Source organism: Podarcis gaigeae (assembly GCF_964106915.1).
Source record: "Podarcis gaigeae genome assembly, chromosome: 9".
In the NCBI taxonomy this organism is placed as follows: Eukaryota; Metazoa; Chordata; class Lepidosauria; order Squamata; family Lacertidae; genus Podarcis; species Podarcis gaigeae.
The window spans coordinates 38,675,383-38,699,404 of record NC_139685.1 but is presented as its reverse complement, the minus strand read 5'-3'; the positions used below and the strand labels follow the sequence as shown (position 1 = coordinate 38,699,404).

At 40.8% G+C, this 24,022-nt stretch overlaps 1 protein-coding gene across 1 annotated transcript in view; it reads left to right on the top strand.

Annotated features, from left to right (window-relative positions):
• The first annotated feature begins 4,240 nt into the window (after positions 1-4,240).
• Positions 4,241-24,022, top strand: part of RXFP1 (relaxin family peptide receptor 1) — a 28,517-nt gene continuing 8,735 nt past the window's right edge. Inside the window, exons 1-10 of the mRNA XM_083755661.1 lie at positions 4,241-4,511; positions 12,233-12,388; positions 14,102-14,191; positions 16,328-16,433; positions 18,380-18,451; positions 19,692-19,763; positions 20,478-20,549; positions 21,974-22,045; positions 23,182-23,256; positions 23,635-23,706. Of these exons, the coding sequence (XP_083611787.1) occupies positions 4,466-4,511; positions 12,233-12,388; positions 14,102-14,191; positions 16,328-16,433; positions 18,380-18,451; positions 19,692-19,763; positions 20,478-20,549; positions 21,974-22,045; positions 23,182-23,256; positions 23,635-23,706 (833 nt within the window). The 5' untranslated portion in view covers positions 4,241-4,465. The remainder of the gene's footprint in view (positions 4,512-12,232; positions 12,389-14,101; positions 14,192-16,327; positions 16,434-18,379; positions 18,452-19,691; positions 19,764-20,477; positions 20,550-21,973; positions 22,046-23,181; positions 23,257-23,634; positions 23,707-24,022) is intronic.

Sequence of the window (24,022 nt, the reverse complement as noted above, 5' to 3'; positions counted from 1 at the left end):
TTGTAATCTCAGAGTCTCTGTCTATAATCTTGTAGAATTCTTGGAGAACAGGAGAGGTCTCGGCAGACTGCAGGTGAGCAAATGTTGTTCCCATCTTCAAAAAGGGAGAAAAAGAAGACCCAGGTAACTACCGACCAGGGACCTTGGCATCAATAGCAGGAAAGGTCATAGAACAGATAATTCAACAGTCGGTCTGTGAGCACTTAGAAAAAGGATACTGGAATGTCTAAAGCCCAGCATGGTTTCTCAAAAATAAGTCATGCTAGACGAATCTCATTTCTTTTTTTGATGGAGTTACAAGCTTGGTGGATCAGGGGAATGCTGTAGATGTACTTTATCTTGATTACAGTAAGGGTTTTGACAGAGTTCCTCATGATGTTCTTGCGAGGAAGCTGGTAAAATGTGGGTTGGACAAGGTAACTGGCAATAGCATATTCACCTTCAAATATCTAAAGGGCTGTTGCAATGGAATATGGAGCAAGCTTGTTTTCTCCTGCTCTGGGGAGTAGGATCCAAACCAATGGATTCGCGTTACAAGAAAGGAGATTCCGACTAAACATCAGGAATAACTTTCTGACAATAAGAGCTGTTTGATGAACACACTCCTTCAGGAAGTTGTGGAGGCTTTTAAGCAGATGTTGGATGACCATCTGTCATGGATGCTTTAGTTGAGATTCCTGCATTGCAGGGGGTTGGACTAGATGACCCTCATGTCCCTTCCAACTCTATAATTCTAGGATTATAAGTGGCTTAACGGACATGCACAAGGTGGCAATCATCAGATATGTCTAAACATTTGAATATCTATTTCTTATACTCTGCATTTAATTTAAAAACCACAGCGCTTTTTCTAAGACGTCCCAATGCCCTAAGTAAACACAAACCAACTATATTCTTGTATAAATAGCAGTCTTGCTACAAAACTTAAAATATTTATATCTGGATTGTGAAGTATTTGTCAAACATTTCAGTGCTGCCCTCACAGCTAGGGTGAATTTCTTCTTGTTCAAATACGGCAAAGTGGTTCAACTGCAGATATAGTAAAAAACGTTTTTTCCTCAGAGTGCAAATATTACCCACTGTATTGTGAGGATGATTGGCAGTTGTTTGTTTTGTGTAATGGTAATAGGCATTTATTTTTAGCTATATTAGAGCTCAAATTAAGGTAGGGGCAATTTGAACCTCAAATACAAATGCAAATATTTGGGTATTGGCCTTTAGTCCTTTTCTTTTCTTTTCTTTTTTCTTTGCAGGTTCACAAGAACTGAAAGTTCCAACGGTTATAGGTAGCCGTTAGATAAAAAGCAAAAGTCATTGTAGTATAATACCTAAAGATCCCAAATGTCACAAATTAGCAAATAAGTTACAGGTGCCCAGAACTATTTTTCAAGCCGGATGTTGGGCAAAACACCCACATGAGCTTGTTTTTGGGTTATGCTACACGTTGTCTCAGGACACTAGTCTATCCCCAGTGTTATTTAATATCCAAATGAAGCTTGTGATGGCATGGGATTCAGACTCGGATGCTGAACCTGAGGGATCCCAGCCTGCACAGGATTCCCCGCCTCCAGAGCCAGCTGAGTCGGGGCTGGGGCATGAGCCTGAAGGGTCCTCACCTGTGCTGGATCCTCAGGTGCAGGCATCAGCTGAGTCTGCTCTGGCTCCTAGGGTGAGGGAGGACCCATTGCCTGCCGGTGCTCCACTCTCAGCCCCATCAGAGGAAGCTGAGGTTGCCTCTGGGTCCAGTAACCCTCCAGCCTCTCCTGAGCTGCAGAGGCTCAGGGCAGAGAGGTGGAGGGAACTAAGTTCCCTCAGGAGGAGTGCTTGCCTCCAGGCCAGGAAAGGCGAGTCACCAGAGGATCGGGGCTGCCCTATGCCTTGGGGCAGATAAAAGCCGGCCAGCCCCAATCCCAAGTTGCGGGAGCAACATTGTTGGTTGCTAGGTCTTACTTGAACCCTGTCCTGCTTTTCTGCCTGAGATCCTGACCCGCCCTGGCTCCCTGCTTGCAAGCCTGTTCCTGACTTCACCCGGCTCCCAGCGCTGCACCCAGCTTCAGCTTCTACGGACTGCCTCCATGTTGCCCCTTTGACCACAGACTTGGACCTCGCCTCTCGGGTAACTCACGGGACCAGCACAAAGCCATTGGGAGTGGCAATTAGAGTTGGGGGGGTCAAGGTGCCATCAGTATTCTGGTGACACTCAACTCTATTTCTCCATAACATGTGATTCAGAAAAGGTTGTGTGGGCTCTGAGATTGGTCAACTGCCTGTTCTGGACTGGGTTGCACTCCACTGAAGGAGCAGGTCTGTGGGTACTTCTGGAACTTTTTCTGTCACTAGAGGCCCAGTGGCTAGAAGCATCTTTTACCTGCTGGTACTGGTGCAACAACTATAGCCATTCCTGTTCTATTATTTTGCAACCAATGAGCTAAGAGTGAGGAGCATGATGCACCCATGAACTCCAGCTCACATCTCAGATATTTTAGGGCAAGCCTATAAGCTATAGCATTAGGAGGGTGTTCAGCACAGTGAGTTCACTTCCACATAAACAATCACACATATTTATTCAATTAATTACCCCGGCACTTTTCAGTGTACAGTTTTTGTAATTCTTATTTGTCTTCAGAGCAGCATGACAGGGAAAGATTAGGGTGAACATAATGCTCTCATGCCTCTTCAGTGACCTTTGTGGTGGAGAAGAAATTCCAACCTATTGTTTCTCATGTCAAAAACTGTAGTGCACCACATAAGCACTCAAGCAAGAATACTGCTGCGTGCACCCCCAATCTCTGAGTGCTGTGAGATTCTAGGTGTTCCAGGTGTGCTTACCTAGGGTTCGTGGTTCCTTTCAGGAATGAGGCGCAGTGAAGACTGTGCTGTCTTTATTATATATGGTTTAGTTACACCTATATACAACCTGAGCCTACAATGGAGGGGTTCACAGCATTAACACCCCAAAAGGGTCTTGTTTTTCCCATCGCTGCAGCCTTGGATTCAAGCATGCTCTCCCTCTGCCTTTTCTAGCCTGCAACCTTTTCCTGCTGGGTCACATCCCACATACTTTCAACTCTAAAACTCTGGCTTTTTGATCTTCTATCTCAGAGCTGAAGGAAGGGCCCTACCAACTTGCCATCTGACACAGATCTCCCTCTCATTGGCTTTCTTAATAGCCTATCATATTCCTTAATGGCTCATCTCCCAGGTGATTACCTCATCAGGGAACTGGCCTGGCTTATATGTTTTATATGTTAACACTTGCTGAATCCAGGGGTTCAGTGTCTGGCACCCAGTTTAATACTCCAAACACTGATTAAATTCTAACACTTACTAGGTCTGGGGATCATAGGCACTGGTGGAGGAATGGGGGTGTGGAGGGAGCACACCACCCCCGGCACCACTATTCTGGTAGGGTGCCATCGCGGCAGCCCCCCCCCCCCCCGAAATGCACCATGCACCACACCCTCATAGGCAGTGCATCACGCCCCCAGAACACGCAGCATGCCTCCACAGGCAGTGTGCCACGCCTCCAGGATGTGTGCCATGCCCCCCCAGGGCATGCATCATGCCCCCGGGGGGGTGTGCCAGCTACACCCACGCCTGCTTTCTGCCCCCAGTAGTGGAGCATGCAACTTCACCACTGATTATAGGTGTTTGGCACCCACAAACTCATAGCACTTCTAATAGTGTATTGATAAAATATTGAACATTAAATAAATGGTAGTGATTACTGCACTATGTTGGAACTCATAGAAACTCAGGGGGCTGAGATATTTTAACAATCAACATTAATTACATGTTAATGCCCCATGGTAGCTCAAATAACAAGTTCCTTTATATATATTTTAAAATCCTAATATTTCTGGATAGAATGTGTTTCTTTTCTCCTGTCCTGTCCACATAACTCATGAAGTTATGAATCACAGCTCTGTTATAGGAAATGAATTCACGATTGCACATTTCTATAGCCAGATGAACATTGTTTGTTTGTTGTGAGTTTTCCTTTTTTGAGGAGAAAAAAATCTCTCCTATGAAAGTTAGCTCGTGCTTTTGGTTAGAAAAGACCTAGTTAAATGAGATTACACTTGTCTAATCGCTTCCCAGTCAGTAATTTAAAATAAATCAATTTTAGCTGTATTGATAAAATGACTATTTGGGTCATAATAGCTTTGATCAAAGCACATGTTTCCCAACAGACACAGAAACGGGAACCTGGAGTAAAGAAGGAGAGACAGTCTGTTCTTTGAAACTTCCCCCACACACCACTCTTTTTTCTGAGTTGGATGGCTCTGCTCAGACAGAGAGAGAGAGAGAGAGAGAGAGAGAGGTTGCAAAGGAGAATTAGAGACAGAAAGCAAGGAATGGAATGGAAAGGAAGCTTCTTCTAACCAGAAATAGAGACTGCTGAGGTTTTGGGTGAAATCTGTGGGACAACACTTGCTCTTTATTTCTCTGAAACAAGACAGAGATGCCATTTAGTTGCTTCTTCTTATTCTTAGCTATTGAAGTGAATGGTGAGTACGCTTACTATATTCTATGTTAACACTGATAGGTGGGAAACTCCAGCAACTGTCGTTTTGTTATTTGGTCATTATGATTTTCTTTTTTAAAAGAAAGAAAGGAAAGAAAAGAAACCCTGCACAAAGATTGCCACAATTCTCTGATGGATATCTGGAATTTTGAGAGACCGACATTTCAGATGTATTAGAAATGCAAACGTTAGGTTTGTTCAGCAGCTGTTAGCACACCAGCATGCCAACACTGTGTTTTTAATGATCTGTAAGTGCATGCTCAGCTCTGAATTCTAGAATCCCAGCACTGATCTTAAATACAGCTTCAGACTGGCTGTGGAGTTGCATTCAAAATTTGGTGCTGCTGCTAAGAATTATACCATGGTAGCTGTAGCTGATCTTGTATTTGACTCTTTGCTTTTTTAGAAGTTTTCAGTTGTTCTACCATTCTGTTTCAAAGTATGCATGTCCACTTGGTTGAAACTTACCACAGGATTTTTATTCCTGCCATGAGAAGTAATAGCAAATGGAGAAAACTGGCAAAGTTTTGATCACCAATCACTTCTGTGTGGCTTCGTTGACTTAAGATATGTTAGCAGGGAGGGTGCCTTGCAGGTCCTCTAAAGAATGTCTAGTTGTGAGATGGTTGTGCTGCATAATTAACTCTGGCTTATATTTGACATAGCAAATAGCTGGTAAATGTGACTGTGAATGCCTGTGGCTGAGATGGTATATATAAAATTCTATTATATTCCGGCTTGTTTTTGACCAATATATTTTATTTCACTTTTCTTAAACTTTAGATAGATAGATGATAGATAGATAGATAGATAGATAGATAGATAGATAGAGTTGTGTATTGAGTCAAAGGATTTTATATCTGCATTATTATTGTCTGTATTTGCATTAGGGTAAAGTAACTGCCTTTTGGTTCCAGAGGGTACAGCTACTATTGGTTCATTTAAGCTGCTGTATTTGGATCCTCTGTCTTATTGGTTGCCTCCAAAAGGCAGGACTGTGATTGCCTGATATTGTTCCCTCCAAAATGTATCCTTTCTAGTTTGTTCCCTGTCCCTATAAATGTAGCTCTCCCCTCCTCAGTCTTCAGTCTTGTTGCTTTAATAAAGAAGTGTTACTAGAGAACTGTCTCCAGCATATTATGTCAAGAGAGCTGAAATCACAAACCCCACGTCACAACAGATAGATGATAGATAGATAGATAGATAGATAGATAGATAGATAGATAGATAGATAGATGATATAGTTGAAATATATATCTATGGGGAGGGAGAATACCTTTCCTAAACAGAATTAAGGACCTGTATAATGCAAAGTGCTCACTGGAAGGACAGATCATTAAGCTGAGGCTCCAATACTTTGGCCACCTCATGAGAAAAGAAGACTCCCTGGAAAAGACCCTGATGTTGGGAAAGATGGAGGACAAGGAGAAGGGGACGACAGAGGACGAAATGGTTGGATAGTGTTCTTGAAGCTACCAGCATGAGTTTGACCAAACTGCAGGAGGCAGTGGAAGACAGGAGTGCCTGGTGTGCTCTGGTCCATGGGGTCATGAAGAGTCAGACACAACTAAATGACTAAACAACAAAACAACAAAAATGCAAAAGCAATTTAGAAAGAACATTTTAATCAGCTGAGTTGTCTCTTTAATCATATGCCTGTAGGTCCTTTGAAAATATTCAAGTGCCCTGTGCTGTCCATTTACCTGCTTAGAGGGCGCAGCCTGACTCCCTCCTTTGGCAATCTTTACAAAACTTTAGTTTATGGTTGCCATCAATTTTGATTTTAATTCATTTTTATAATGTTTTATAATGTTGTACTGTTTTAGTGTTGTTAGCCGCCCTGAGCCCGGCTTCGGCTGGGGAGGGCGGGATATAAATAAAATTTATTATTATTATTATTAGAGACATGGGTTGGATCCAAAGGCACAAGGTGCTTCTTCCATTATAGAAAGGCTTCCTCTGGAGAAGGAGGGAACCTCTGGAGCCAATCCAAGGCTTCTCCACAGACATTTAAACAATATTAGGCTCCCCTGTGGCAGTGAGGCTGCAGCCTTCCTATCCCTTTAGTTACCTCAGGTGTCAAATGCTGTGGGCTACAGGATCTTTGGCCAAGCTCGCTAGTTCTGCTGAGCTGGGTGTATCATACAGCCTGTCAGGCACCCCATAAACTAGCCTGCTGTCCTCGGGCATGGTGGAAGATGCGGTCTTAGTGCCAGTGTTGAATTAAGATTATTCAGCCAGTCCTGGCAGCTTCTATACATGTAATATGAAGTGCAATGTTGTCCTTTGCCTCAGACAGCAAAAATTGGAATGGATAGGGTAGTGATGGCAGGCACTGTGCCTGCTTTGGCCATATACCTTAGGCCAAGTAACTGTAGATGGAGGAGATAAAGTTGGCAAAGCATTTGGCACACCAGAGTGTTGCTTAAGCAATGGTGTTATGGATAACAGCAGTGCACCTTTTTGGGTAGGTGAAAATGCACAATGGAGCATTGGTCCAATCTAAGGCATTCATCCATAATCCTAATCATGCTGCCAACACACCAGCTTCAGTAGTCTGTGAGCAGCATGTATTAATGAGCACTCTGTTGTCCTTGAGTTGCATGCTCTGCTGCACAGAAAACATTGTTAGAGTGCAAACAGCAATATGGGAAGAAGGGGAACTAACATCAAACTGTAAGAAGAACAAGGACTTAGGTTGTTTATTAGAAAAGCAAGCAGTTAGGCAGCTATTTGCTGTGGAATTTGAGTCTCTTGCTTCTCTTCATACATATCCACAATGACTAAGATATTAAAGAATGCCCTCTAATATTATGCAATAAACCCGGGGGGGGGGGGATAAAAGTTTTATCCTTCCCTTCAAAATAAGTTATTCCTGATTCATGTCAGACTATTATTATTATCATTTAATTATATTTATTTATATCTTGCCTTCTCCCCATACTGGGACTCAAGGCTGCTTACAGATAAAAGAGAGAAAGCTAAAAACATAGAAAAGATAGTCATTAAAGAGGAAGTCAGCACTAATAGATTTAAACCAATATATGTTAAAAGTACTGATGATAACAACAACAACAACAACAACAACAACAACAAAGCATCACAGCAGTAGCCCTTTCCTTTCAGTTCTTAAAGGCCTGTTGGAATAAAAGGTTGTCACCTGCCAGCTGAAGATCAACAAGGAGGGAGCCAGTCTAACTTCCCTAGGAATGGCATTCCAGAGTCTCTGTTCAATGTTTCCAAACTGCATTTCTTTTTAATTGCACTGTTGTTTCAATTTTCCTCTTGGTCTTTCCATGTATACAACTCCCATTAGTTAGTTAGTTAGTTATAAATAATAATCGATTTATTGCATTAGCCGTGTGGCCATAGCATAATATACATAGAAATAACAACATAAAATGGGGGTGGGGAGGTAAAAGGAGATGTCGTCCTGGGCGAATACTTTAAAAAAATGGGGATAACAAAAGTAACAGGGGATTTAAAACATCGAGTGGCAGAGAATACAAAAACAGGTTCGATTGTGCGGCGTATCGACTACAGCTGTGGTATTAAAGAAGAAGTTGGTGCCGCTTTCCTCTTCATCACACTAAGCAGGAAGTTAGCTGTCATCTCAGTAATCCAACAGTCAGAATCCTGCAGAAGAAGGGACACTATCCAAGGCTGGATTGGGAGATGAAGCTTGTTCATGAGAGGAGTTAGAAACCGAGATCTTTCATCTGTCCAGTTGGGACAGAAGAGCATTACATGTTCCATAGTCTCCAGAGCCGTGTCATTGCAGGTGCATGTTCTATTTGCGATGGGAACTCTGGAGTAACGACCCGACAAAACTGCTGTAGGAAAACAGTTGAGACGGGCACAAGTAAAGGCCCTTCGCTTAGCCTCCGAAGGAATTGTGAAGCAGTATAGAGGGATCCCTTCAGGGGGTGGAATAGCTAGGGCTAAGCCTGAACACGGCCCTCTCGCATGGGAGGCTGTGTTAGAGAAGTCAAGTTGCTGTAGCTTCTTTTTGATTGGAGGTAGGGCCGCCGGGCTAATACACTCTAAGTTAAAAACAGTTTTGCGGTTCAAGTTGAGAAGGGAGCGGAATTTGAGATTAATTGTAGTTTTCCAGGGAGAATCATGAATATCTCTTAAAATCAGATTGGAGCAACCACCTCTAATTCGAGCATCCGATGCTAATAGGTGGGAGCTATAGGAAATGGCTCGACTCCATGCTCGTTTTTCGATTGAGGGCTGGGCGAACTCAAGTCGTAGGGCTGCACCTGAGACACATCTCGGGACGCCGGAAAGAGGTCTCAGAAACATGTGAAGTGGGCGATCCAAGTTACCTGATATTGCTGTAGTCCATACTTCGCAGCCATATAATAGTTTAGGGACAACTTTGGCATTAAATATTTGAATTGCTGCTGGAAGGTGTTTGCCGCCTTTCTGGTGATAAAATCGGACAATGGCATTAGAGGTCGTGGTTGCAGCAAGAGAGGCAGATTGTAGATGGGTGGTCCAGGAGAGATTATAAGTAAATATTAAGCCTAGATATTTAAAGGCTTTTACCTTTTCTAAGTAGCCACCTGTGATCTTAAGCGGCTCCATCTTGAGTTTGCGAGAACGAGTGAAGTGGAGGACTTTTGATTTTTTATAATTAATATTAAGAGCTTCCGCCTTACAATAGGCGATAAATGCATTAACTGCATTTGCTAGGTCCGCAGCTGTTCTGGATAAGATGACGGCATCATCTGCATAGAAAGGGGAAGCAACGGGGTGGCCTGCTAAGTGAGGAGGATACTTAGTTGCTAGCTTCAAAGGGGAAGTTAGTTAGTTAGTTAGTTAGTTAGTTAGTTAGTTAGTTAGATTTCTATCATACGTCTTCCTCTTGCCATCCCCCCCAACCCTGTGAGGTAGGCTACACTAAGAGGCAGTGACTGGTCCAAGGTCACCCAGTGGATTTCATGGCTGAGTGGGGATTCAAACCCTGGTCTCCCAGGTCCTAGTCCAACCACTACAGCATTGTGACTCCAGTATCAAAGTGATTCACATGCAAAAGTTTGCAACTAACACTGAGCATCTTTTTATAAGAGGATATTCTAAGTTATCTCAAGACAGCCCAATGAACATCAGATGATCACAGATTATTGAGGGTTCGTATATTTTTAACCTTCCTGGAGAAGCGATCTTGGGGTATGAGGTCCAAAACCTGCTTGCACTCTTTTCTGTGACAGTTTGATTTCCATATTCTCTGTTTTATCCTTCAGCAATTTCCAGTATTGTCTTAGATGACTCACCTAGCATATTTTTAACTTTAGAAAATCTTGCTTTAGGTCCTAAAGCTCCAGAAACGTGGTTATAATAAATGAAATGCCAGCATGGTCAATGTCACATATAAAGCTGGTGGCTGAACAAAAAGTCTGTATCTAAAGTGACATTAGAAGAGGGAGAAGAAAACGTCCCTTTTGCATACGGAAATACACAGCAAAGGCTTTATTTCCTCAGGAAAGGCATTTTTTAATAAGGCTGGGATGAATTCTCTCCCCTGTTTCTCAAAATTCTCTACAAAACAGGAGCCAGTTTTCTGCTGCTTCTGTAGAGGAGGTGGAGAAATTTCTCTTTAAAAATCAGGTGTTGGTTACTGCTTAGTTTACTAGGCCTCACCAGGAAGTGCAGTGCAAACCATGGGAAGCTGTGGAGAGTATGGTGCCCTGCCTGGAATGCCTTGTGATGCAACAAAACATGGTATAAAAGATGCTATGCTAATGTTTTTCAGTTTTGTCTATGAGCAACATTTTGTTTAAAAGTGTGCCAGAAGGGAAGGAGCAAAGCCATTCCCGACTGATTGTGAAAACGCAAGAGTTATGTTCCAGATGTTTATTTCAGGAGTCAAAGTCTCATTTCTGTGCTTTCACCCAGAACTATATCTCTGGAATGAAACAAAAACCGTGAATACTAAATATGTGAATAAACACAAATGACCACCCAAATATAGGAAGGGCACAAGCTGTTATAAAAGTATTCCTCTAAAAGTGTATAGTTTGAACATAGCTAGCTGAATGAACACTTTTTGTTCACTCGGCACTGGCTGTGAACTCTCTCCATGTGGTAGAAATGGAGACAGATTGCTAACAAGATTTTCTGCAACCAACATATTGTGCAGGGATGGCGACCTCTGCCCCACTCACAAAAGAAGACACAAAGTTGTGAATGCTTTGTGTCGTATCTATATTTGTATCCTCTTTTGCACATGGGGTGGAGGGCCTAAGAGTAAATCAGAGGCCACACATGAGTAATAAGATGTCCAGCAGACAGTATGTCAACAGGTGAAGCTCTTCTCATCATTGTATTTCAGGAACTGCCCCCGGAAATGCTCAACCTGCTAAATTTCTTTCTGCCCACACAGCTGTCAAAAACATGAACCCTGCTGTTCTCTAAAGCTAAGCCTACACCAGGCGAAGAATTCAAGTTACCGTACATGAGTTGCAAATCGGTTGGATCTTTCATCCTACGATTCAGCCTAAGATTAGACATGGTATTTCAAGAGGGGTGGTGGTAATCATGAGACATTTAAGAGCCACAGAAGCAAGGTTCAGGTGCCCATGCTTGGATAAATGCAAGATTAAATTGTGAAAAAGCAAGCAGTATATTTTAAGAGCATTTGTTGCTTTTTTTATTATGTGTACTTAAATGTTTATTAAGTAAATATTTATTATTAAATAAACATTTTTAGAAAACGCCAAAAATAGTACTGTGAAGGCACTGGCCTGATGTTGATAGTCAAAGTAAGAGTGCCTAAAAAGAAGAAACAAAAGACTGCTTTGCTGTGCATGCACCATAAATGTGAAAAATTAAAGGATTGCTCATGCACTGCTGCAAGTGCCCTTGCACAATGAGACCCAATATGTGCATATCAAGGCTGTTTTCAGAAGCGATATGAAGAGCGCGTGCCATGATTGCATCTCTTCTGTGTGTCATTCATGTGATCAGGGAGAACAACAACAGAAGCTGCTGGCAGTTATGTGGGATGTGCGCAGAACTTTTAGCTCCTTAGCTTGAAGAACCTGCTTTTCCTTCCTTTGACCAGCATTTGATTTTGTAGGGACTAGGAAATCAGCTCCTGAACCTGCACCAAGAATGCAGATCTGTTCTAAGCTAGTAAAATCAATTTGGTTTCTCAGCTGGAAACTGAGGAAGTTCATGAAGGAACAATGTGTTCAGTTGTGACCCCATGTGAATCAGAGTTCCATGCATTACTGAAACCACTTTGGGTGTAATCACAGGGGAATGGAAAGTCTGCATTTGTTCTTGAGTGTTCTGAAGAGCTATTGCAAAAACAGGCATGCACGTTTTGTTTGTGTGTGTGTGTATATTATACAAAAACTAACAAAAAATACCCACAATAACATTCCAAACTCTATAAATTCAGTTGTGCACTCACATTTGCAACAAATAGCATGAGCTTTAGCACATTTACTCTTAGAAGAAGGTTCCAGGGATTAAGTTAAACTTACTTTTATATAAATGTTTGCAAGAGTGCAGGCTGAGAATCACTACAAAAATATTGCTTGGGAAATTAAAAGAACTGATGCAAAATTGTAAGTAACCCAAGCTGTAACACTCTTAATTCAATGTGTTTGAACAGTTCAACAATGTAGCCTAAACATTGAAAACCTTTCAGTAAAGCCTAGCCTCTTTCTGGTGTTTATTTTTTAATAGCTCTTCATGCTGCTTCAGGAACTCAGGATTTTGGATTTGGAATTGCATGTCCTCTTGGCTATTTCCCTTGTGGGAATATCACGAAATGTTTGCCTCAGCCCCTTCACTGCAATGGGATAGATGACTGTGGGAATCACGCAGATGAAGAGAACTGTGGTAAGTTGACAGTTTTTTCACAGTGGCTCTCAGTGTGAGTTAACAAAGCCTTTGGTACTACATCACAATTCTTGTTTTCTCAGTAACTATTCTGACAAAAAAACTTGGTATTGGGTTGGGTTGTTTTTTTTAAATAACTAAGTATTTTTTAAAGCATTCTCTTAGCATCGGTCTGGTATAAGCTGCTTGGTTAGCAGGACTCTAAAATCACCTCATGTTCTAAGAAGAAATGATTTTGTATATATTGAATCTTTCCTAAAAATCTATCCATCTAGACAATATTTCCCCCCACCTTTTCCACTAAGTGGTGTACAAAGAATACAACACAACGAAAATGAAAATAAGTTAAAACTATAAATTCAGAATTCAGTTAAATGCCTGCTGGAATGATGGTGTTGAGGATGAGGATGATGTCTTCAGTATGTGCTGGAAGTTCAACAGAGAGAAGGCCTATCAGACCTCAACTAGAAGGAATTTCATAAAATTCGGCTCATAATACTGATCACACAACACTGATCTATGGTGGATACAAGCGATGCATCTGAGCCATGGGGGACCACAAACATTGACTCCACTGAAGATTCAGTGATGAGGCAGAGCTATAAGGGATCAGGAGGCCCTTGAGGAATCCTGCACCCAAGTTGTTAAGGGCCTTGTAAATTTATACACGAACCTTGAACCTGGCCCAGTAATGTATGGGCAGCCATGGTGCAAGCTTTTGAGCATGGAGCTATATAATGGGATTATGATACAGAAAAGATGGGACTTCACTAATGTCAATGTAATAGGACATATGTCAAGGAATTGGAACAATAATCCCATTTTTTTCTACCGTAGGAACTACCTATAGATGTATGTTAGTATATATGTAAAGCACACTATTCTGTGTGCTCAAGTGATGATTAAACAGTGGATAGATATCATTTGCTAATGAAAATCACATTAAGGCTGGAATCCTAAACATCATGGGCCTTGTTGAACAATGCAGGACTTCCAAGCAAACATGCCAAATTACTTGGTAAACTGAATTGACTTCACTACTACTAATGCCTGAATCAGTGCAAGACCATAACCATAGTGGGGAAACAACCAGGATTTTTTTTAGGGTGAGGGTTGCTTTAAATATATGGTGTGTAAGCAGCCTTGGAGGGAAAAATAGTGGTCCAAAATGGCCCCGGTTGTGGTGATTAGAGACATGGCTTCTATCCCATCTTTTATTGTAATTCTTCAAAATTGCTTCTTGGCAGAGAACAAGCTGTTTCTGGCAGAGTGCACACTCTCCCCTATGAATAATTGTGTCATAGCAGAGGACAAGAAGGAAAGAAATACAAATGGTTTTCCGTAAGGCAGTGTGTCCAGACTTAAAACTGAGCAGAAAGATTTATGTCTAATAAGTAGCAAATCCACAGCTGAATAATTATATCTTTTTTACAAGTGAGGTTGTTTTTGACAGTGACAACACCCTAAAGGGACTTCCTGCCCTCTAGTAGTAGCTGGAAAGGAAGCGCAGTGCAAATGGGGAAAATGGAGGGGAGCATCATCAATGGCATATCATTTACGAATTTAAAAAAGCAGCAGTAAATACCAGTCACATTCACTGGATTCCAGACATGGGACACATAAATGAACACAAGCAATTTCATTTGGAATTCTCTGAGATAAGTTTAGAAATAGTAAATGATGATGATATTTCTACTGTGTAACTTCTATTAGGTGATAACAGTGGATGGTCTCAGCAGCTGGATGCAATTTATGATAAAAAGGCCTTTCAATATTCCTTGGACTTGGAAACAGATGAATGCTGTAAGTAGGAAGAGAAATAAATTGTTTACTTGTAGAATTTGAAGGGAAAGCATGCCACAGATCTGGTGACTGCGGAACCAAGTTTCAGTGGGCATGTGGACATTTCAGTTCTCTTTAAGAAAGACACTGGGACACAAAGCTTTAAAACAATATAACTTTAAATTGCTTTAAATCACATTGATCAAGTGAAAGAATATGTGTCCTCAACAATCCTGAATTAAGCCAGGATTGTGACATAATAATAAATCATGGTTAATGTAAGCCACAGTTCATAAATGATTTCAAACCATGGTTTCAAATTCTAGATTGTTGACCAAATCAAACATATGAACTACAATAAGCTAAACAAACCACAGTCTAAGTATTGCATGTGGACCAGGCCAGTAAATTTTGAAGTTTACAGCATGACACAAATGGTTATTTGAAAACACTTCTGACATGTAGAAGAAAAGCTTTCTGACCTTCCATTCCCCTTTCCCGTGTGTCTGAGCACTACACTGTTGATTTCCACAGGCCTTACAGAGTGAAGAAAGAAGCATGCCTGAAATTATATGCTTATTGCTGCAATGTTTTCAGTGGAAATTGCCTGATATGTTTTAAGGAAAGGTCTTCTTTGGGTGAAAAGGTCTTCAGGTGTCTTATTCTGCTTCATTCATTGAGGCAACTTATTTATAGGTCAATGCACATTTAGCAATATTTACATAACAAATTATTGCTTTCAGGCACTGGCTTGCCTCTTCCTTTGCCCTTCCACTTTTCTGGCTGTGTGTCTACATTTGCGCGTAACTGTAACCCTTTTCAAAAGTTTAAAAAACCATTTCCTGTCATCTTCAGAAAATGTGAAAATAGAAAGCTGCAATATACTAAGTCAGACAATTAGTCCATCTAGTTCAGTATTGTCTACACTGAGTGGCAGTAACTCCTCAATATTTGAGACAACCTCCTTTCAGGAGATGCCAGGAATTGGACCTGGACCTTTTTATATGCAAAAGTGATCTCCCACTGAGCCGCACCCCTTCCTTACTTGTGAATGGGGAGCAGAATCTTGCCAACAGCCCTCACCTTGTCCTCCATGCAATCCATGGGCTACAATGGATGAAGTATGAATTAATTGTCCTAAGCCAGTGCTTGGGAAAACGTGTTCTCCCTATCAGAGAGCACGTGTTGCGGTGGGGGATACAGGCCACCCATTGTTGCTGGGCGGATTTGCGGAGGGACCCAGGCAGTGAATTGGTTAATCGGGTTGCTGGGGAGAATTGCTTGTTGCCAATTTGGAAGGAGGGGTCAGAGGTTTTAAATACTGGACGCCCAACTTTGAGCGTCCTCTTAGCTGCTTGCATCGGATCACCCACCCACCCTCCCTGTATTGGGGGGGTTGTTCGCTTGACCTTGCTATGCCTGTCATGGGGTCGTCTGCTTTGAGGCAGGGGCCTGGTAGGAATTTGTCCATCTGGCTGATTGGCTGGTGCCATTTGGTTTTGCCTACTGTGTAGCAAATCGTCACAACTTGTAAGGTTGGTGGTTAGGCATTGGTTCAAATTGGTTGGTGGAGGGGTAAGTGCCTACCCCTCCAATGGTGGTGTGGGAAGGGAATTCCATTAAAGGAATCCAGGGGCTTGCCGTTCTTTTCATCCTTGTCCCTGGCATCAGACTTGGGCCGTGCAAGCCACCAGGAGCATGAGGGTGAGAAGTGAGGGACTGAGGCCCAGCTTCATTTTCTCCCCAAAAATTGTTTCCCTGAATGGCTTCCAATGGAATCTGGAAGTCAGTTCTGTCCCCTGGGCAAGGACAGATAGTCGGAACCATTGCCTAAGCAACCACTCACTTGGGTGTATTTAAATAAAGTTGTGGCCAAAATCGTGCCAAAAACCCAAACCAAAATTGATGTGTGAGTTATTGGGGGGTGGCATGGGGACCTCAACACGCAACTAGTGGTCCTCCAGATATTGTTCGCCTGTAACACATAATCCTTGATGGCTGTGATGGGGCTGTTGGGACTTGTGGAGTTCAACATCCTCTGGAGGGCCACATATTCCTCACCCCTATATTAATCAATGAGTTGATTTTACCACCTCTCTTTTTTCTCCCCATCATCATGCCAACATCTGCCTCATCTATGGCATTGTCTTTATCCAGTGGTTGGTTCTGTGCCAATAGACTGTTTGTGCCGTGGTTTAGAGCTTGACTGCGATGGTGCTGGTTTGCTCGTCATTCCTTCGGTCTCTTCTAATGTAACTTTGATGTAAGTAAAAAAAAAGCGGTAAATTCTGGGTATAGCTTTGAATCTCTGTTCAGCAGGTGGTAAAAGTCATCAGGGCTAGGTTACAACTGATATGTAACCCACAAGGTGTTACTGGCAAACCATGGAAAGATGCTCCTAAGCCAGTTTCTGAGAACCAGCTTGAAAGTGGATGTGAACAGAAAGTCTAGGATGCTGCTATCACCCTCAGATGAGATTCTTATTTAGTGCACACAGTGTACCATTTTGGAAAAGGGCAAAAAAAAATGAATAATAAACATCAATGCCCTCTAGTGAGCAACAGGAATTATGTTTTAATTTTAAACCTGCTTTTTTTTATGCTGGCACCTGACTGCAAGACCAATCTCTGATCATTAGCCATGCTGGCTGTAGGTTTATGGGAGTTGATGTTCAACAACATATGGAAAGCTGGGTTACCCAGCTCTGTTACATGCATAAAAAATACATTTTGTAAGGACTCTTACAGTAATGAAGGAATTCAGAGAGCGGGGGTGAAATAAAAGTTGCTTAAGTATTGCTCCAGGGATAACCTCATGCTACCTAAAACAAATGCACATCATTTTTAGCACATCGTTAAACTGTGGAATTTGATGCTACACGATGTGCTGATGGCTACCAACTTAGATGGTTTTAAAAGCTTGGCAAGTAAGGATATAAGTGCTACTATAGCCCCAGGATACTTGAATAATTATTGCTGGGCAATAACCATGGGAAAGTGCTATTGTGCTGCTGAAGGGCTTCCCATAGGCACCCTCTTGACAACTGCGAGAAAGAGGATATTGGACCAGTTGAGGTTTGGGGTCTGATCAAGTAAGGCTCTTATCATGTGCCTCTGTTCTTAATTATAGCTTTATTATTAGGGTTGAAATTTCTGGACCCATTTTTAAAGTTGAGGATGCTTATGAATTTGTGAATAAAGTTTGTTTGAAAATGGCCATCTTCGCTGCTCAGGATGCTTAAACTGAGCAGTGCTGAAGGACAGAAAAATTATCTAATTTAAGGGCCATAGCACCACTACATTAAGTATCAACCTGAGCTTTCTAAATTGAGGCTTATTCTGTGTGTGAGCAAGTTTTCAGCCTGCAGTTGTCTATCTGTGACTTGATATGTCCTTTTTGCAAAGAACCGAGTTTAATTTTTTATGCTCATTAGGTTGCTTAGTGAAAGGTGTGCTGAAGATCCGTTCCAGTCATGGAAGAGTAATTGTCTCATACGGCACAATTAAGAGACACCATAGGAAAATCCCTTGCTGAGTTCTGTGACTAAATTATTTCCTGTATTGTGAGGACCTCTAGGGTTTATATTGTTAAGTGCAGAAAAACTAAAGAAAGTCTCTTTTTCATGAACCTGCTCTGTATGGTGAATGTCCTTAACAAGTTAAGTGAAGATCTTCACAATTAACTATGTTTATGTTACGAACTAATTGAAGAACGTTATTAAGAACGTAAGACGATCCCTACTGGGTCAAGCCAAAGATCTAGTCCAGGATCTGTACTCTTAGTGGCCAGTCATATGCTTATAGGAAGCAACACTGCTTTGCTCACTTGCAATTCTCAGCAACCATCCAGAGACATTTTGCCCCTGAAATGGGACATAGTACATAGCCACTTCAGCTAGTAGCCACTAATAGCTTGATGAATTCATCTAAAACTGCAGTTGTTGAAAAAAACAAGCTGTTAGCAAATAATGCTCATGCACATATATACATTTATTTACATATTGATTGATTTATTCTGATCACTTGTCTCCCATTCTTTAGTGTTTCCACTAACAAGGTGGCTTACTGAGCAAGCAATAAAAATCAACCTACATAGGATAATTTCATTTGTGGAAATGTTTGTCAACTGTATAACCTGGTATCAAAAAAATGTGCATGTACTGTATGCTGTGAGTCATTCATCTTTTGTCTGTTTGTTGTTGTGTTACAGGTCCCTAAAAGGGAATCAGCTGAGAAAGCTTATTGCCAATGTTTTCAAAAAATATCAGGATCTTCAATACCTGTAAGGCAACATTTTAACTTCAAATTACCAACCTATTGCAACATAATTGTTTTGTGATGTAGTGACCAAGGATGAGTTCACGCCTTACATTTATCATGGGAAGTGTTTGTTGGAACTATGGTTTGATCACTTGACTGCCTGACATGCTACTGTCATGGATCAGCTGACTGTACAATTAACTGACATTGGGAGGCAAGTTGAGAGGTGATAGTTGTATCAAGTGTTTGTATGAACTCAGCCTAAAGCTACAATCCTAGCCACATTTACTTGGGAGCATCCCCCATAGCAAAATCTCTGAGATGACCTATATAGGATTGCAAACACAAGGTTATGCTTCTAATTATGTCATGTACATGTAAACTGTTGAAACTGGTGGTATATGTATACTCAGAGGTATACTCTGAGGTATATGTTTTCAAGATCCGGAGTAGAAAGGCTCCTATATGAACTACATACTCTAATATGAACATATTTATGTTGTTCATTTAGGCTGTTCATTCAAGCCTAACCAATTGTTTTATTAATATTTGAGTCTAACCAATGGATGGTCAAAAATAACCACTCAGATTCTTACTGGCAGTAAACTTATCCTAAAGTCGATCTTACTGTCCATCATATTATAAAGAAGTACAGTTTAGAACAGAGCAATACAACAAAGAACCAAAAGTAAACTTTGCAAAACAGTATGAGACTATATATGGGTGGGTATTCTTTGTCCTTTAAATAAATTTTCATTTAATCATGATTAATTTGTTTTTTAAATGTGATCATTTATGAAATAATCTTGTACTGATTGAAATTTAGTTTTTTGGACAGAAAGAGAAGAAGCATGTTGATTTTACTTTCCTTTTACAATATTTCTTCAAATGCCATATAGTTCAACCATTCTTGTATCTTGCACCCTCTTCTGGTCACACATTTAAGGACAGTTATGACTGTAAATTTTGTAGGAAAATATAGTACTGTCATTAAAGGAGGCAAATAGTGGGAATGCAGTTTTTTGATTTGCTTTGTTGTTTGATTTGCTTTGGTCATCTGCTCAATTCTCTCTTGAAAGCCACAGTCAAGTGTCCTATATTTTAATTATAGAAGGGATACATTTTTAACATAAAAATATTAAAATGTTGAGGTCCCTAAGAAGGTGGACTAAATTATTATTAACATTTTATTGGTGACCGCCTATATCATTCAGGCTCTGTAAATATTTTTTAATGATCTTCTATTGTCATTATCTTCACAGGTACCTTCAAAATAATAATATAAGTTTTGTGTCAGGACATGCTTTCAAAGGACTCTACAATCTGACAAAGCTGTAAGTACTTCCCCTGCAGTTCTACAATATTTTCAATATATTCCCACATTAATAATTGTAATAATGACTTCAGTAGGTTCGTTGTCACATACATAAACAAAAAATGTCATCCATCATCCCAGTAAGAGTCTCCAAAATTGCCCAACTAATCTACAACCAGAAGCTGTCAATGGAAAACCCAGGGTGTACTGCTGCAGGCAAATAAGTTTACAAACTCAGTGTGATATATGCCTAAATCTGACTGGTAGGGCTGATCCTAAACTCCCCACCTCACCCCTGAAGGCCATTTTGACAGGTAGGCAGCACAGTCAACCACCTGATGTTACCTGGTGTCACATGAGTCAACATCAAAGGAAGAATTGGCTTCTCACTTAATGTGTGATCCTGATACTTCCAGTCAAGCAATGCCAGCAAAGGAAGAATTGGGAGTGCACTCTTGTGTGCTCCTGATTCTTCTTTTCCAGCTGTAGGTCAAGGCTCTACAATGTTAGGCAGGGATGTAGAAAATCCAGTTGGAATTCCCACTCAACTACGTACTCACCTGTTATGGCACTTTTCCACACACAAAAATCATGCTCAAAGTGGCCATTATGAAAGGCCCTAGGGTTTCAAACACCACTCTGAACAATTCAATAGGATAGGGGGGAAATGAATGGATGAAAAACCAAACATTGCTCAATGACCTTCTATTATGTTTTATTGGTCTTGTTTCAGATATCTGAGTCACAACAAGATAACCTTTTTGAAACCCCACGTCTTTGAAGATCTACATAAACTTGAATGGCTGTATGTACCACCTTTGTATCTCATTAAGGCTACAATCCTGAACATACTTACTGGGGAATAAGGCCCATTGGATTCAATGGGCCTATAAATGATAAAGTAAGAAGAGGTCTGTTTTAAGGATTAAATCCTATATAACAATATGGAACATATCTGACTAGACAAACATGCATATGATTGTTCTATATACAATGCACATCACCACCTCTTCCCTATCTCTTGGCAAATACTTTGCCAAGAGAATGAGAAGAATCTTAGCTTTGCGGGGGGGGGGGGGGCTGGGTTGCTTTTTTCCAAAGGGAAAACTACTTTTTGGAGAGAACTTTGCACCTCATGAAATGGAGGGGGAAAGAAAAATCATCAAGATTTGCTGTTAAATCCAAACAAAGATTGTTGCAATTTATTTATTTGCTTTTCTGGGTAGTATCCTCAGTGGGGGAAATGTTCACTCACATTTTTATTCCTTTAAGAAACAGATCTAAATCAGTCCGTTTGGAAGATTTTTGACAGGGTCATCTCGCTTTCCCATTCCTGATTTTAGCTTGGACAGACATCTGTAACTAGACATCTTAACACTGTTACCGTATTTTAAAAAACAGAACAGTTTCATTGTTACTGGTAGTTGTGATTTAAAAGCAAACAATGCTGAGCAGAGAGCATTAGTGACATAGCTGTCAGTATTCTGAAGAATTAACTGCATGACAACTTTTTCTACTGCACCTTTTCAAAGGAAGTATTGTCTTATGGGATCTGTGACATACAGCAGCTTCAAAATAATGTTCTGTGAAGTGTCAAAGTGCTCATCAAGCACTGCAGAAGCTGACAAGAAAATTGTTCATTTAAGTTCCTTTCCCACCCACCCCAAACCTATTTTTAATCTCTTGGGGGGTAGTTTCTGTCATCATTTTGAGATAAGAAAACACTTACCTAGAAGTGAAAGCCACCAAATTCAGCAGGACTTACTCTTGGGTAGACATGCATAGGATTGTGCCGAGGATCACGTTTTAATTGGATTTTTAAAAGTTTTACTCATACGGCTATTTCCAGCAAGCTTCACCTTCAGTCACCTTCAGTATGGTCATGGCGTTTGTGTGCCCATCTGAACCACAAACTGAGATGATAGTGTTGATTTCATACCAATAACTCTGTATGAATTGGCTTCCTGTGCTGCAAAGGTCCCCAGAGCCTCATTCGCAGTGGTTTGAAGGAAATGGGTCTATCATTTAGTAGCTACATAAGAACCTGAGTTCACAGTATGGACCAGAACATAAAATGATTGGCACATTACAAGTGGTTGTATGATGCCAAGATAGCAATCCATTTTTATCTTCTGTTATAAATGAATATAGCTTATAAATCTGAGGGAAACAGGTTGCTATGACTTAGCAGTATTTTTAACCTAATATGCACCATTTTCTGATTTACAGCATAATTGAAAACAATACAATAAAATGTGTCTCACCACTAACCTTTTATGGGCTGAACTCACTAATTCTCCTGTAAGTATTGAGAAATTGATGTAAAATACCATTTATAATTTTAAAAAATACAAAAGCAAAGAGCTATGTTGAACAGGATAGTATCTCCAACCTCATCCCCACTCCCACCCCACCCCCATTCCACACGAGAGAATAATAGTTAATGTACTTTAATCAGCAACACTTTACTATCTTCCTAGTGGTTTTTCACTTCAGAAACAGAAATAGGCATATTCCACTCTCTGCAGCCATTCTTTTGCTCTTAATATTATCATTACAGTGAAAATAAACAAACGAAACTTTAGGGGACCGTTGGAATTAGTTGTTTAAATGAACTTGATTAACAAATACAGTAGAAGTAAAGATTGCAAGAGGTTGCTTATAATAGCAATTGCTCATTATAGAAAACAGTCTTCCCCATGAAATTTTAATATTCATGTTTTGATATTATCAGCAAATGCAAATGGTTTTGCTGCTACAATGAAGTGCTGTTTATAAAATTGTTCATTGCAGCACAAACCTTTGTTGTGCCAAGAGAACATTTCTGGGCTTTCTCCCCAATTTGGACTCCATTTTTAACCTTCTTAGCAGAAGTTGCTCTCTTAGTAAAGAGACCCGTTTTCCCCAGTTACACTGAACTCTTTAGGTTGTTCAGAAAGATTGAGAGAAGAGGGAGCTTTGTCAGAGTTGTATGTCCAACAGTGAAGTGGTACCACCACCCTCTTACAGTGACAATACAGTGGTACCTCGGGTTAAGAACTTAATTCGTTCCGGAGGTCCGTTCTTAACCTGAAACTGTTCTTAACCCGAAGCACCACTTTAGCTACTGGGGCCTCCCGCTGCCGTTGCTCCGCCAGAGCACGATTTCTGTTCTCAACCTGAAGCAAAGTTCTTCACCCGAAGTACTATTTCTGGGTTAGCGGAGTCTGTAACCTGAAGCGTATGTAACCTGAAGCGTATGTAACCCGAGGTACCACTGTACTATGTTACCCATATTTCTAAGTGGAGCATTGGGTTCTGAAACATCTCTACAAGGGAATCAAACACACGTGAAAAACCTACTACAGTACTCTTGAAGATTATTTTAAAATAACTGCTGTAACCCAGATAACCATCTTTCCATTACTATCAACCTAATATTATTTTTCTTTCTCTAGAGTTCTGATGAACAATTCTCTTGCCCAGTTGCCTGATAAACATCTTTGTCAACATATGCCAAGGATAAACTGGCTGTGAGTCTACATTTTCCTATGTTACTTTATCATTAGATTTGGTTTGAATCAAAGGTGTCCCATTTCTTGTTCATAAAGATTCTCTACAAGAAAAGATTTAGCAATTATGTGTTGAAAACAAGAAAAAATAGTTATTTCTTATCACAGGAAAGGCAGGTTTGGGCTTTTGCAGTTTATATTTATTGGACTGCATTTCTGTTGATTCCAGTGAAGTTTGTTTGTTTGCACTGAAATGTGGTTTCTACAATAGTTCTGGAAGACAGAGTGAAAAAGACAACATGCATGCAAAGAGTCCTACCATATTATCAGTCCGTATAGAAGTATCTGAGGAATATTTGCTATTAAGAATTAACAGGATATTTCCTTTTTCCCCCCCAGGGACTTTGAAGGCAACCATATCCACAATTTCAGGAACGTCACCTTCATCTCCTGTAGGAGTTTAACAGTCCTGTGAGTTTGAAGCGTTACTATTGAGCCAAAAAGAGACCTTAATGGTCCTAACAACTTACCTGCATGGGCCTTGCTGGAGAAGGAATTACATACACCTATGGAAGAATCCATGTAACCATTAAGTCAGCCTTGATTGCTCAAGGCATATGGAGCAGAGCCTGATCTGAAGATCTTAGTGAGCCAGAGAAGGGATGGGGAACCTGTCTCACTCCAGATGTGGCTGAACTCCCATCTGTCTCAGTTAGCATGGCAAGTGCTATGGGATGATGGGAGTTGTAGTCCAACAACATCTGGACAGTAAGCGGTAGTCCAGCAA